This window comes from Miniopterus schreibersii (genome assembly GCF_964146895.1).
Source record: "Miniopterus schreibersii genome assembly, chromosome: 11".
NCBI lineage: Eukaryota > Metazoa > Chordata > Mammalia > Chiroptera > Miniopteridae > Miniopterus > Miniopterus schreibersii.
This window is the reverse complement of record NC_138111.1, coordinates 35018310-35032496: the sequence shown is the minus strand read 5'-3', so window position 1 is coordinate 35032496 and position 14187 is coordinate 35018310. Positions and strand designations below refer to the sequence as shown.

Sequence of the window (14187 nt, the reverse complement as noted above, 5' to 3'; positions counted from 1 at the left end):
CCTTTAGCTTCGACTGACTAGTGTGGCTACAATTAGGCCTCTAGGCATCACTGCAGCTAGGGTGATCAATTTTTTCCTTTCTCAAGAGAAAGGATCTTGTCATGCACCCTAAGAGGGACAGTGAGGCCACAAACCTCAATTCTGCATAGCAATCCCATTCCAATTTCATAAAGACACACAGAACAATCTTTCCCTGTGTTGCTCAGCTTCCTCTGAGCTTTAGGATCATGTTTAATCAACTACAATCTACTATAGCTCTATTAAATAGAATATCTTGATTCCCTACAACTGTAACACTTATGATCTTGTGATGAGGTTTTCTCTATACACACTGTAGGCCTTCAAATGTTGTTTACTTTTTTTTGTTGTTGTTGTTTTTTGTAATTTTTTTGCTGCACCAAATTTAAGATCGCCCTTTCAGGCAAGCAGTGGTCTCTAGCTGTTAAAACATTTCCTTAGTGGATCACAATAGCTTCTAAAACTGCCTTTCTAATAAAGGCCATCTGAGAGGTAATACTAAACTGTGCATTTGCCAAATAAGAATATGAATTGTATAAAAGCTCATATTCCAATCCTAGGTAAATGGCAAAAGTTCTACAAAGTTGGTTTCCATGTTTGTATAAAAGCTCCAACTGATTTGATGTATTTTGCTATGAAATTACCTTTGGGACTTATAATCAGTATACCTCTACTCAGGAATGTGCACATGATTTTATACAGCACGATGCTAGTACCGCTCTGTACGACAGTAAGATTTTTTTTTTCTTCTTTTCTAAATGGAAAAAAAAAATATCCCTAGTCAGAAATAAACTGACAAATTTACATTCTCCTCTCTTAAAAAAGTAAATAAAATAACATTATTCAAAATGTGAATTAGCTATAAGACATACAATTACATAGATACATATCAATACAGCACATTCAATCTGCCAAAACAATTAATGATCACAAAGCCAGTATGGATGCTGCAATATCAAGAGAGATGTATGTACAACGATTAGAGCATTCGTAATTGCACTATACTTACAGGCAGTCTGTTTCGTAATTAAATTACAGGTGCTTTCTGAGCAAGGAAAAAAAGTAACCTGTGTTTTTTGAGGCTGGGAGAGTAGAGAATGAGAACACTTCATTACTATTTAGTAACTCTGGTACTCATCTAATAAGCCATTGATTTTCTCCCTCCCCTTTGTTGTTCCAGGAGAGTGATTTATATGGAAGTTTAGACTTGTGCCAAATAGTATTATAGTTAAAATGAGACCAGTGTCATGGCCTAATTCTAACTTCCCAGCAGGTTTAAAACAATCATGATTTGTTTTCTTAAATCATGTTTCAACTCATGCTGCTTGACAGGAGAGCTCATCAATGCATGTGCTGTATTTTTTGCATGTGAAAATTGCACATAGAGAACTCCAAACATCTCTCTTAGTAGGTTCAGTTACATAAATACATGTTCTACGGAACAATGAGAGGTTACTTTTGAGTTAAGCCCACAAATCTTCCTTAACTTAACCAGTCACCAGTTCAAAAAGATCCAAGGTAAACTAGCAGTAGCTTCAGAGTTTTGCAAACTAAAGGTGACAGAATAATACTATCAATCAATGTTCTTGGCAGACCTACTCGAACATAGAGTAAAACTGGCTTCAAATGAAGAGACACAAGCGAATGTCACGTTGCATCACAGGGACACTTGTCCACATTGCTGATTTGGACACTCAACATGGAACGTGGAGACTAAACAATGTAATTTAAGGTCAAAGAAAAGAATGGACCATGAGAATCAAATTTACAGTTACCAACTGTTTGGCAACTGGTGTTTCAGGTTCATTCTCAGCCAATCATTTTAGGCTTCACAGTCTTATTCTCTTACAATTTTAAGATACCGGCTTTTATTTTTAAGTTCTTCTTATTCTGTTTTACAAAAAGCCAGCTTTGGCAACACAGACCCATAATAAAAGTCATCTAAAAATTGTGGCCCAAATACTAAGAAAAAAAGGGAGGAAAAATCTTAACTAAGGGGGGAAAAAATTAAGAGCAACCTATGAAAAGGCCCTGGGTAGCAGCCACTGGGGTAATGTAGTGTCTGTTGGCATATTTTTTGGCATCTGCAATTTAAAGAAGAGGCGGTAAAAGAAAGAAAAAGTAAGGAAGGGAGGAAGGACAATGGCACATGGCATTTCAAAAGAAAGGACTCCTTCTGCGCCTCTCTGCCCTCGCCTACTGACTTCTGCACATTTCTCTGAGCAGCCACGCTATGGCTGGAGGCAGAATCCAAAAGAAATGACAACTGTTAGACGGGCATCCAGCCCAAAGTGAGGCAAGACAATATACTTATATAAAAAACTCTATATGTGTATCCAGAGCAATACATTTAAAACCATAGTATTAATACTTATAATCCTTCAGCAAAAACTAGACTGTTACATTAAGCTGATGTTGATGGCTTAAATTTTTGAATGATGTTGTCCTGAACTGATTCATTCGAGAGAGAAACCTGACCAAGAATGGAACCAGGATAAAGGCCATTGTAACCAGGGAGAAATCAGGAGAGAGGTATGGGCTAGGGAAAAGGAAATCAGCTTCGTTTTGCTCAATAGAAAAGAGAGAGAGAGAGAAACAACTTATCTTTGTGAGTGCATGACTGAGAATTTAAAATACATTGAATCACGAGGTTTTGCCTAAAAAAAAAGAGAGAGAGGAAATGTGCTGGGACTGTATTCAGCATCCTGTTTTTCCTCGGAATAGTTTAAATAAAATCATAATATTTACTACAAACTCTGTGGACACACTCACACAGAGTCCAGGACGGCAATAAATTAGTATTATGCAAATTGTTTTCCACAGAAATACAGTCCCTCTGTATAGCTTCAATAGCCCACCAAGGAAGGGAAGGGCGGTGTCGAGGAGGCACAATTAGACCAGATTGTACTCCTTCAGGTTCAACTGGAGGATGGTGTCCTTGACGGCAGCAAAGACAAAGCGGATGTTCTCGGTGTCTGTGGCGCACGTGAAGTGGGAGTAGATAATTTTGTCACTGTCCGGGTTCAGGTCCACGAACATCTTCAGGATGAATTCTCGGGCTGCCTGCGCATCTCTCTGGGGTCCTGTTGGCCAAGGGAGGAGAGGGGCAGTTTGTGAATGAATGAGCTTCCATATGCTTTTGTACTTACCTTATTTGGGAAAAAGGGTCTACCTATTTTTTCTTTATTTTCCTTTTTACTCTGAAGAATATCAGAACTAGACTCGAGTTCATTAAAGAGCACTTGGAGTATGTTATGTTTTTAAGTATAATTATGTTATATGAATGAACACAAACTACAAAGAAATCATTATAGCCATGATAGCAGAAACAGAATTCCACAGCCCCTGAACAATTTGGCAATTCAAGTCCATGTGGAAATGATAGTTTCCCTTCCTAAAGAGAAATACCAAACTGGCACTCATTACGATTAAAACCTTGTAAGTGCAGAAATGTGGAAGTGTGAAATTTATAATACCATAAACATGTTTATTACAAAAACATCACTGCAGAGTGGGCCTAGCATTTGTTCAGTCTTAGCTCATCTTACAAGGGCTTCGGATCTCCTAAAACGACAGCTGCGTTTGCTTTGTGACTAACTGCCTTCCTGCCGGGGCCAAGTGTCCTATGCGTGTTAGGTGTATACTGGGGGAGAAGAACAGTAACCACCACCTTCCGATGTTAAGACATTCCCAACGGGCACATGTTGGACGGAAAATACTCACAGTGATGGGGAGTCTGAGGAAAATATGACAAAGGAGATATGTAAAGAGATCAGGAAGATGTCGTATAGAGAGGGGGGAAAAAGGCTTTGTTGCAGAAAAATACAACCGATGTGTGATGTGGCTGTGTGCTGCACCGAGCAACCTGAGCCTTGGTGGGCAGGCTGTGCTGGGTCTGCCTTCTGTCATCCTGAACGCAAGCATGTCATGGAAACATGCTGGTTGACATGTGGGCACTATGTGAGGGGGGAGAGGTCATTTCCCATCTGCTGATTCTCACCAAATTCTGAGAAAAATGATGAATCTCTCTTTCCGGGGGGTGAGGCAAGCACGTGTGTTTTGGTGTAAGCCAGATGCTCTGTGCCCGTCTTACTTGGGCAGATGTTGCGTTTAACGCACTTGCCGTGGGAGAGCAAGTGAACTACACATGAAGTTAGTTCCTTCCATAGTTTTCTCAGGGAGACTAAGGAATACAGTTTCAGGCATTTATGACTTGGTGGCAGGCTAGTGGCAGATTAAAAAGGGTAACAGTGAAAACACTGTTTAGGGTGGGAAAGTACTTGTTTTTAAAGGAACAGCACCACACAAAGGAAAATGTACTTGGAGAAGAGATGGGAACACAGTGCTAACAAAAACGGCACTATCTCTAATTGCTGATAACACCACAGACAAATGTTACTTTCAGTTCGCCAGCCTTCAGAATCTATCATGAATCTGGGAAGGGACCTTCAGTTCTTTAAACATGCACCGTCTCTCTTCCTTGGGCAGCACACCAACGCGCGTGGAATGAAAGGATGAGTAAAAGGCCATCCCTGTGTGTGTGTATATTCGGAGAGCTGTGAAGCCAAATTGAATAGTTTTTTGAATCGTAGTTTTTTGAAGTAATTGTCTTTGAGGGAGCTTTTAGAAAAACAGAAACAATGTTGAACTGATATCCTTCCCAGATACCATGTTGATGAAATTAATGTAAAACTAGTCTGTTCTCTTGCTGTTACGCACCCTCTACAATAGATCTTTGGGTTTATGCTCTTCTGTGGTAGGTACTATGCTAAGTGACTTGACTTTATGACTCCATTCAATTCTTTTTTACTTAGGAAGAAAGTGAGGAGTTGAATAAACTTATCCAAGGCATCATGGCAAGTAGCAGGGCTGGGACTCTGACAGTCAAAGCTTGTCCTCTAACTACCATTCTATCTAGACCAGGGTTTGGCAAACTTTCTCTGTAAAGGGCCAGAGTAAATATTTTAGGCACTTGATCTCTCTCATAACTACTTAATTCTGCTGTTGTAGCATGAAAGCAGTCATAGTGCCTAAATGAATGGATGTGGCTGTTTCAATAAAACTTATGGGGCAGCAGCTGTAACTCTTTCACTTTATTTAGAGTGGCTAGGAGCAGGCCTTGGCCAGGTAGCTCCCGTCTTGATATGCCCAGGTTAGGGTTCAAGTCCCAGTCAGGGCACATACAAGAATCAACCAATGGATGAATGAATGGGTGGAACAACAAATCAGTGGATACATTTTATTATTAGTTGATCAAGTATTTCTCAGAATGGGTTGGATGTTCTGTACAGTTGTTCAGGATTTTACAGTCTAGTTGGGGAGGCAAGATCTGTTTATAAGAAGGAAGTAAAAAATGCAAAGCCATATGAATACTGGATTGCTATTGATTCTAAATACTAGAGAAAGAGCTTAAAGTATGGGCAACTTTCCTAAGGAGGATGGTCCTTCATCGGCCCATAAAGCCTCCCCAAAGTAAATATTTCCTGAATATTCACTACATGCCAGTCGTTATGCTAAAATGTCACACATATGTTATCTATCAGAGTCTACAAAATAATCCCATGAGTTTGGTCCTAAAGCCCAGAGAAACTAAGTGACTTGATCGTGGTTCTATAAAGAGGAAGCATAGATTTGAACTCGGGTAGCTGACTTCAGAGCATGGCTCTTGACCCCAAAACGGCGTTCTCTCTCCAGAGAGAGGCAGAGGCAGACTGTCACCAAATGAAAGGGAGATACAGAGGGAATTATAATGGTTGGTACACAATTGGTTAACACTGCTGGATTGTTCCCTCTTCTGATATACTCATTGCAAAACATGCAAGAAGTTGTTTTCTTTTGCTGTATCTCTCAGTATTGTTAGGGAATGAAATGTTTCATGTCATCAAAAGATGGAGCAAACAAATATTCATCCTTCATCAGTCACAACACGCATGCTTCTGAGGGCAAAGGCAGCAGGGTGCTCTGCAGGGTGGTAGCTCCTGCGCCGGTCCTGGGAGGAAAACCATCTCCCCAGTACTGGGCTGGCTGGAGGGCTGACTTACCATCGTATTCCGGGAAGTAGTCGACTAGGTGGGAATACATAATTTTCTCCTCTAGAAGATCTTTCTTGTTTAAGAACAGAATAACTGAGGAGTTCTGGAACCAGGGATACGTGATTATTGTTCTAAAGAGTGCTTTGCTTTCCTCCATTCGGTTCTGAAAGAAATCATCAGAAAAACAAGGCGTGAATTACTTGATTACTCAATCTGTGAACTGTGTTTCTGAAGTCCCACCTGTCTTCTGTATGCATCCGATTTTGTAGCCTTGGCCTGAGCTGTAGTAACTTTTATCAGGATTTACATGCAAATGGTTCAGGACACATACGAGCTGTTCTCATGATGTAAACTCTCAGGTTGACAGGCAGAAGAGAACACTAATAAATCTGCTGAGATAACTTCCCTTCGACCTTAAGAGAAAGCAAGCAAAGCCACGAGAATCCTGTTGTACATGGCACACTGTCATAAATTCTCACCAAAAATTATTCATGACCAAATCCTTAAGATCTGAATTAACAGCTACATACTAGGCTTCATTTTTGTGTTTACTAAGCTGTGTTTAATTTGGGGCACCAGAATTAACTATTTTAAACAATGAAAACAAAGATAATTCTTTGCCCAAAGTGCATCTATATTTCTAGAATTATTACTAATATATATATATATATATATATATATATATATATATCCCCTGATAAAAAAACTAGTGGAAAAATATTTTTAGAGCATACACTTCCCTTTTATTGGAGCACAATTTCTCCCTACATTTCACTATAATTTTCATACAGGATTGCACAGGTTATGTGGAGACTATGTAATTACCTGGAGATAGAAATGTGATTATTTCTAACCTTCAGTTTTTACCCGAAGTTATACTATCAAACCAACCTTGGTAACATATAACCTTAATGAATTCTCAAGCAATTAGTCAACTTGCTCTGTAATGAAGATGCTAATCAAAGCTACTCCAGAGTCAAATCACTCCTCTTAGAAAATGCACTCATTATCCAAAAGTTAGAGAGCTTCATCCACATCTGCTTGCCAGGTGTTCCTCCCACAACCACACTCACTTCAAAAAATTCCCACCCTCAGGTCACAAATAAAGGTGGCAGAATTGGGGAGTCGTCCTTTCCTAGGACATAAGCTATGGTGTATGGGCACGTTTCTAGACATACAGGTGATACTTTCCAGCCCCGATTTAGTTCTACATGTTATGATTGAGTTTCAGGCAACAAAGAAGCCTGCCTGGGACTGAGCCCACCTCTACTGCTAACTGGAGGCTCAGAACATCCCATTCCCCTGGCACCCTGGTTGGTTCAGGCCTGGGTCAATCAATCAGAATATCTCTTCCCTGGCTTATAATCTTCAGTTCAGCTAAACAGCTTAATTGGTTTAATTAACCCAGGACTTTTGCTGGGAACTCTGGAACAGAGAAACTTGCTTTCATGAAGAGTGTGGAAGAGGGCTCATGTAGCTTCAGGAGCGCCTAGCAGCCATCTAAAACCAGGTCCTGTGCACAATTAAATTACAGAAAAACCATCATGGAGAACCATGAAGGCAAGCTGAAAAGAATTCCTATAACTAAAGAAGCCATGTTGTGACTGGTAGGAGGGGCGGAGGCATGGAACAGGCAGCTCCCACACCGTGTGGCAGTTAGAATCGGGAGGGGTATCTGGGATGCAGAGGTCCCCCCTGAGCAGCCAGGGGCCACAGCCCCACACCCGGCTCCCCAGCGCTGAGAAGAGGATTCCCTATAATATCTGGCTGTGAACAACAGTGAGGGGGGGGACTGCAGCCGAGAAAGACAAAGGGCTGCAGGATGCAGAGTCGATCTTAAAGAACCAGTGGGCAGACTCACTCACAAACTCCCCCCTCTAAGCTCCACTGCAGGAGCAGCAGCTCGAAAAGCACCAGGAACAAATGGGGAGGAACTAAACCGACTTCAAGGTGAGGGCCAGGGAGCAGGGTGAGGGTAACGGGCTCCTGGGACGGAAGCACTGGAAGGCGCTATGTTCCTTTGGTGAACCCTCCTCCCACGCAGGTAGCATGGCACAGGTGGGAGCTAAGTCACTGCTCTTCATTAGCCTAGCTGAGTCCCTTCACCCCACCCTCGTGCCCCCCCCCCCGACACGCCTGCCCAGCCCGAGCCTCTTCCAGTGACTCCTCCACATAAGCAGCCTGCCCCAGCTTGTGCTGTGGACTTTTGCAAAACCTCTCAAATGTCCGCAAACCCCAAACAAGCAGTGGCTGGCCTCAGCATACCTTTTATTTTTTAAAAATATATCTTTATTGATTTCAGAGAGAGGAAAGGAGAGGAAGAGAGAGAGAGAAACATTAGTGATGAGAGAGTCGTCATTGATTGGCTGCCTGCTGCATGCCCCCCACTGAGGATCCAGCCCACAACCTGGGCATGTGCCCCGACTGGGAATCGAACCACGATCTCCTGGGTCCTAGGTCGATGCTCAACCACCGAGCCATGTCTAGCCAGGCTCAGCATAACTTTTAAATCTTGCTAAGTAGCTCCAAGACTAGTACAAGTGGCAACCAGTCTCAGCTTACATTGTAATTCCCATTAGGTGGCCCTAAGTCTGGCCTAAGCAGTGGCCAATCTTGGCCTAGAATGTAGTTTAAATTAAGTGGCCAAAGACCCAGTAAAAGTGGCAGCTTGCCTCAGCTCACATCGTGGTGCCCACCAAAGGGTCCCAAGCCCAACACAAGTGCCAGCCAGATTCAGTTCATAGCATAGTCTCTCCCAAGCGACTCCATGCATAACACAAGTCACAATCAACCACAGATCACTTTGTAGCTCCTACCAAGATCACTTTGTAGCTCCTACCCTAAGCCTGGAACAGCAGTGGCTAACTTTGCCTTGCACCAGGGGACCTCTCAAGAGGTTCCAGAACCAACATACCTAGTGGCTAACTTTAGACCACATCAGAGTACCACCCAACCAGCTCTACAAACACACACCTGAAGGGCAGGTTCAGCTGGCACAAGAGCCTCACAAAAGTGACTTCTGCTCCATGGAGTCAGCCCTCCCACAACAGCTCATCCAATGTAGTCATGGCCAATCCTCACAGGCAGTCATTCTGTGTCAAACCCACACACAATCCACACAGGAGACACCCCTGGAGTACCTGGTGCAGTTGACCAGGGAGAATGAGCCAGAGGGCCCCAGAGAACACCTTCTATATAAGGCCACTCTGTCAAGGCTGGGGGATACAGAAGATTTACCTCATACATAGAAACAAACATAGGGAGTCAAAGGGGCATGATCCAAATGAAAGAACAGGACTAAACCCCAGAAAAAGAAACTAAATGAAATGAAGTCAAGCAACCTACTTCATACAGAGTTCAAAATACTGGTTATAAGGATGCTCAATGAACCTAGGGGAAGAACAGATGAATTCAGTAAGAACTTCAATAAAGGTAGAAAACCTAAAACAGGAGATAGAAAATATGAAAAAATAACCAGTCAGAAATGAAGAATACAATAACTGAAATAGAGTATACACTAGAGGCAATCAATAGCAGATTAGATGAAGCGGAGGATTGAATCAGTAATCTGGGATACAAGGTAGTAGAAGACACACAATTGAAATATAAAACAGAAAAAATAATTTTAAAAAATGAGGACAGTTTAAGGGACTTCTGGGATAAGCATATCAACATTCACATCACAGAGAGAACAGGGATTGAAAACCTATTTGAAGAAATAGTGACTGAAAACTTCCCTGACCTGGCAAAGAAAACAGACATACAAGTTCAGGAAGTGCAGAGAATCCCAAACAAGATGAACCCAAAAAGGCCCACAACAAGACACATCATAATTAAAATGTCAAAGGTTAAAGAAAAGGAAGAATCTTAAAAGTAATAAGAATAAAGCAGTTAGTTGTGTACAATGAAGCTCACATAAGGCTGTCAGCTGATTTCTTAACAGGAGCTTGGCAGACCAGAGGGAATAGCACAAAATGTTCAATGTGCAAAGACCTACAACCAAGATTACTCTACCCAGCAAGGCTATCATTTAGAATTGGAGAGATAAAGAGCTTGCCAGACAAGAAAAAGCTAAAGCAGTTTATCATCACTAAACCAGCATTACAAGAAATGTTAAAGGAACTTCTCTTAGAAGAAAAGAAAGATGAAAATATGAATAAGAAAATATAACAAAGAAAAAATTCTCACTGACAAAAGCAAACACTTAGTAAAGCAGTGGCTCAACCAACTATAAAACACAAAATTCCAAAGTCAAAGACAGAGAGAATCTTAGAATCAGCAAGAAAAAAGCAGTTAGTTACATACATGGGAGCGCCTATAAGACTATCATTTGATTTCTCAACAGAAACTCTGAAGGCTGGGAGGAAATGCAAATTAAAACCACAATGAGATATCACACCTGTCAGAATGGCAATCATCAATAATCAACAAGTGTTGGCAAGGATGTGGAGAAAAGGAAATGCTTGTGCACTGTTGGTGAAATTGCAAACTGCTGCAGGCACTATCAGAAACAGTATGCAGATTCCTAAAAAAGTTAAAAATAGAATTATCATATGACCCAGCAATTCTATTTCTGGGTATTTATCCAAAGAAATCCAAAACACTAATTCAAAAAGATGTATTTGCCTCTATGTTAACTGCAGCATTATTTACAATAGCCAAAATATGGTAGCAACTTAAGTGTCCATCTACAGATGACTGGATAAAGAAGCTGTGGTACATATATACAATGGAGTATTAGCCATAAAAAGAATGAAATCTTGCCATTTCAGACAACATGGACAGACCTAGAGGGTGTTATGCTCAGTGAAATAAGCAAGGCAGAGAAAGACAAATACCATATGATTTTGCTTATATGTAAAATGTAAAAAACAAACAAAACAGAAACAAACTCATAGATACAGAGAACACACTGATGGTTGCCAGATAGGAGGGCGATTGGGGGGGATGGGTGAAAAAGGTGAAAAGGGATTAAGAAGTATAAATTGCCAGTTATAAAAACAGCCATGGGGATGTAAAGTACAGCACAGGGAATACAGTCAATAATGTTGTTCATAACTATGCATAGTGTCAGATGGGTACTAGATCACTTTGATGATCCCTTTTAAGGTATATAATGTCTAACCACTATATTATACACCTGAAACTAAGATACTATTGTGTGTAAACTGTAACTGAAAAATAAATTAAAACAAAAAATAAATGAACTCCCAAAACCCCATGCCTAAATTTAGTTATGCCTCTAGATTTTTTAGTAATATCAGCCAATAAGCACCTTTTATAGTTCTGAAGCTATTTTGACTTGTAGCTTCTGTTTCTTATTATATCAAATACTTTTGGTTGGTATACCTAGATACATCTCCCTCCCAAATAAGCTCTTTTGAGTGAGGCTGATGCTGCTGACTCACAAATCACATGTGGAGAGGGAGGTGTGGAAAGCTTGATGAACCAGTAGGACAACGTGGAAGGCAATGCTCTACCCCACTGTTGGGATAGAAGTGTGAGTAGACACATCCAGCCAAGTGTCTGAGTCCCTGCTATGAAAATTTAACCTTGCCAGCTTCATTCTTTTTTGTTTTTCCCAATTAAGGTGAGTTAATATCCTGACATTATGCTGTGTGAGTTTTTTCACTCCACAGTGAAAATTCTTTATGTTCCCCCCACCCCCAACTGAGAATATTTACAAACCGACATGCTCCATATCAAGGCCCCTGGACTACATCCTAAATGGACTAAATGAGATTTTCACAATACTTCACAAGGTAGTGCAACGTGCAGAGCATGAGGCATAATCCACTTTGCTCAGTAGGAATTGCAATCTAGGAGGAACAGCAGGTTCCAGGGGACTTCATAGCACTTGTTTAGTCATTTGCCAGTGCATGGGGTTTCAAGGAGGAAAACAAAACAGCCCTGTAGGAGACACATGTATGGCTGAGGATCAGGGTTTTACAGGGAGCTAAACACAGGCTCCCTGTCAACTGCATGGGCCTGGCCTATGCCTGAGGCCCAAGGGGGCTTCTGATTTCTTGTCAGCCACCAGCCACCACATGTACTGGACTGAAAGCAAGTGTCTCTCCCAATGAAGGGTGGCCTGGATGGATGCAGGTGAGGAAGCAGAGACTAGATGGGCGTGCCTGGTCTGTGTCCCCACACAGAGATGGACATGGGAAGGGCAAAGTGGCCACAGAACCTGAGGGCAGGCTGTGAGCAAGAGAGCACATTGGCTTGGCTGGTCTCCATGCAGTCACAAATCCCTTGCCCCCACATTTACCCCTTGCCTGGGGTAAATGTGTGCCTCTCTAAAATGCACACGTTAAAGTGAACAATACCATTGTGATGGTATTAAGAGGTAGAGTCATCAGGCGGTGACTGGGATTAGTGCCCTTACAGAAATGATCTCAGAGAGCTCCCTCACCCCTTCTGCCATGTGAGGACAGAACAAGACAGACAAACATCTATGAACCAGGAAGCAGGCCTTCCCCAGACACCAAAACTGCCTGCACCTAGATCTTGGGCTTCTCAGCCTCCAGATCTGTGAGAAATAAATGCTGTTTATAACCCACCCAGTCTATGGTATTTTGATATAGGCCAAATGGACTAAGACAATGCTGATCAAGTAACCCTCCTCCCATGGGCTGGAACCAGTGAAAGGTAGAGCACAAAACTGGGAACATTCACCCTGATCCCTGGCCCATGGAGGACAGGCTATCTACTCCCCAGTTTGTAACCTCAATGGACCATACAGTATCTTCCACTGTCATCAGAAAAATACCTGCTGAAGCCATCAGTGAGGGGGTCTCATAACTCTAATCTCTAACATCTCAAATTAATTCTCAAGATCTCTAATCTGCAGAAAACATTGCCATCGCCTGCTAACACAAGACTGACTAATGCTGCCTATAGAGTAAAGCCCCCAGTTCCTCAGTCTGGCACTCAGAGCTGAGCACAGCCTGACCCCAGTGCACACCTTCCATCTGAACCCCACACAAATGCTCTCGTCCCCATAAATGGACTCAATGTCAGCACTGTCACACAAGCACGACTGAACGTTCCTGACCTGTGGCTTATAATGCTGTCCTCACTCCTAATCCTTCAAGGCCCAGATCTACCTGACTTCCCCAAGAAATCCTCTCCTGAGCCCTCGCTAGACTGGCTCCTTCCTTGCATCCCCAGCACACAGTCCTGCTCCTCGTTTGCCCATCACTCAGTACACACACAATAAGGGTTTGTTAGAAGCTGGGACTGGCATTCTGGAGATGGGGTGTGTGTCCTGGAAGACTAAAGACAGGAGTGCCAGTGCGTATTCCAGGTCCACGTGATGGCCAACAGAGGAGGGGGGTCATGCAAGAAGGAAAGACTTGACTGAAAAGCAAATGTAGCTGAGTTGCATCTTGACAGATGGAGAGATTACAGGGAGAAAGGAGAACAAACGCAAAGCAGAGAAGAATTTAAACCCACAAATCTGTAAGGAGATCTGGGAAAATTCTGCTTCACTATTTCCTCTGAGACATAACTCATTGAAGAATATCTTATGTTACCTTATTAAAGGTCATTATTACCTTAATTTAAAAAAAAATATATGTCTTTATTGATTTCAGAGAGAGGAAGGGAGAGGGAGAGGGGGAGGGAGAGACACCAATGATGGGAGAGTCGTCATTGACCTGCTGCCTCCTGCACGGCCCCAACTGGGGATCGAGCCCGCAACCCGGGCATGTGCCCGGACTGGGAATTGAACTGCGATCTCCTGGATCCTAGGTCGATGCTCAACTGCTGAGCCCCGCCCGGCGAGGTCATTATTAAAAGACCAAGACTAGTTGACTTTTTTATGTAATAACCCATGATGATGTAAAATTTGACTCAAAATTATCATTTGTAGCTTATCCAACTTTGGATACTTTATTTCCATAAAAAAAAATTCACATACATCCTTAACAAACATGGATGTTAGTGACTCAGGAACATACTCTCTCAGGTATTTATTTCATTTACATATGTCAACTGGGTAAATAAGTGCAATGACTCAAAAGGAAAATAACTCCAGAGCCTTATGAAAAAAAATTTGCAAGCCTGGTCTTCTGAATAAGGGTTTCCTCCCTCAATTACTTAGGAAAAAGCTTGCTGTATTTGACTTTGTAGC

General features: G+C 42.0%; 1 protein-coding gene across 1 annotated transcript in view; it reads right to left on the bottom strand.

Moving 5' to 3' along the window:
* Nucleotides 1-391: 391 nt before the first annotated feature.
* Nucleotides 392-14187, bottom strand: part of LOC308564270 (guanine nucleotide-binding protein G(q) subunit alpha) — a gene marked incomplete at its 5' end in the record, with an annotated part of 243396 nt that continues 229600 nt past the window's right edge. The window contains 2 exons of the mRNA XM_081152258.1: nucleotides 392-3101; nucleotides 6060-6213. Coding sequence (XP_081008384.1) covers nucleotides 2911-3101; nucleotides 6060-6213 — 345 coding nt within the window. The 3' untranslated portion in view covers nucleotides 392-2910. The remainder of the gene's footprint in view (nucleotides 3102-6059; nucleotides 6214-14187) is intronic.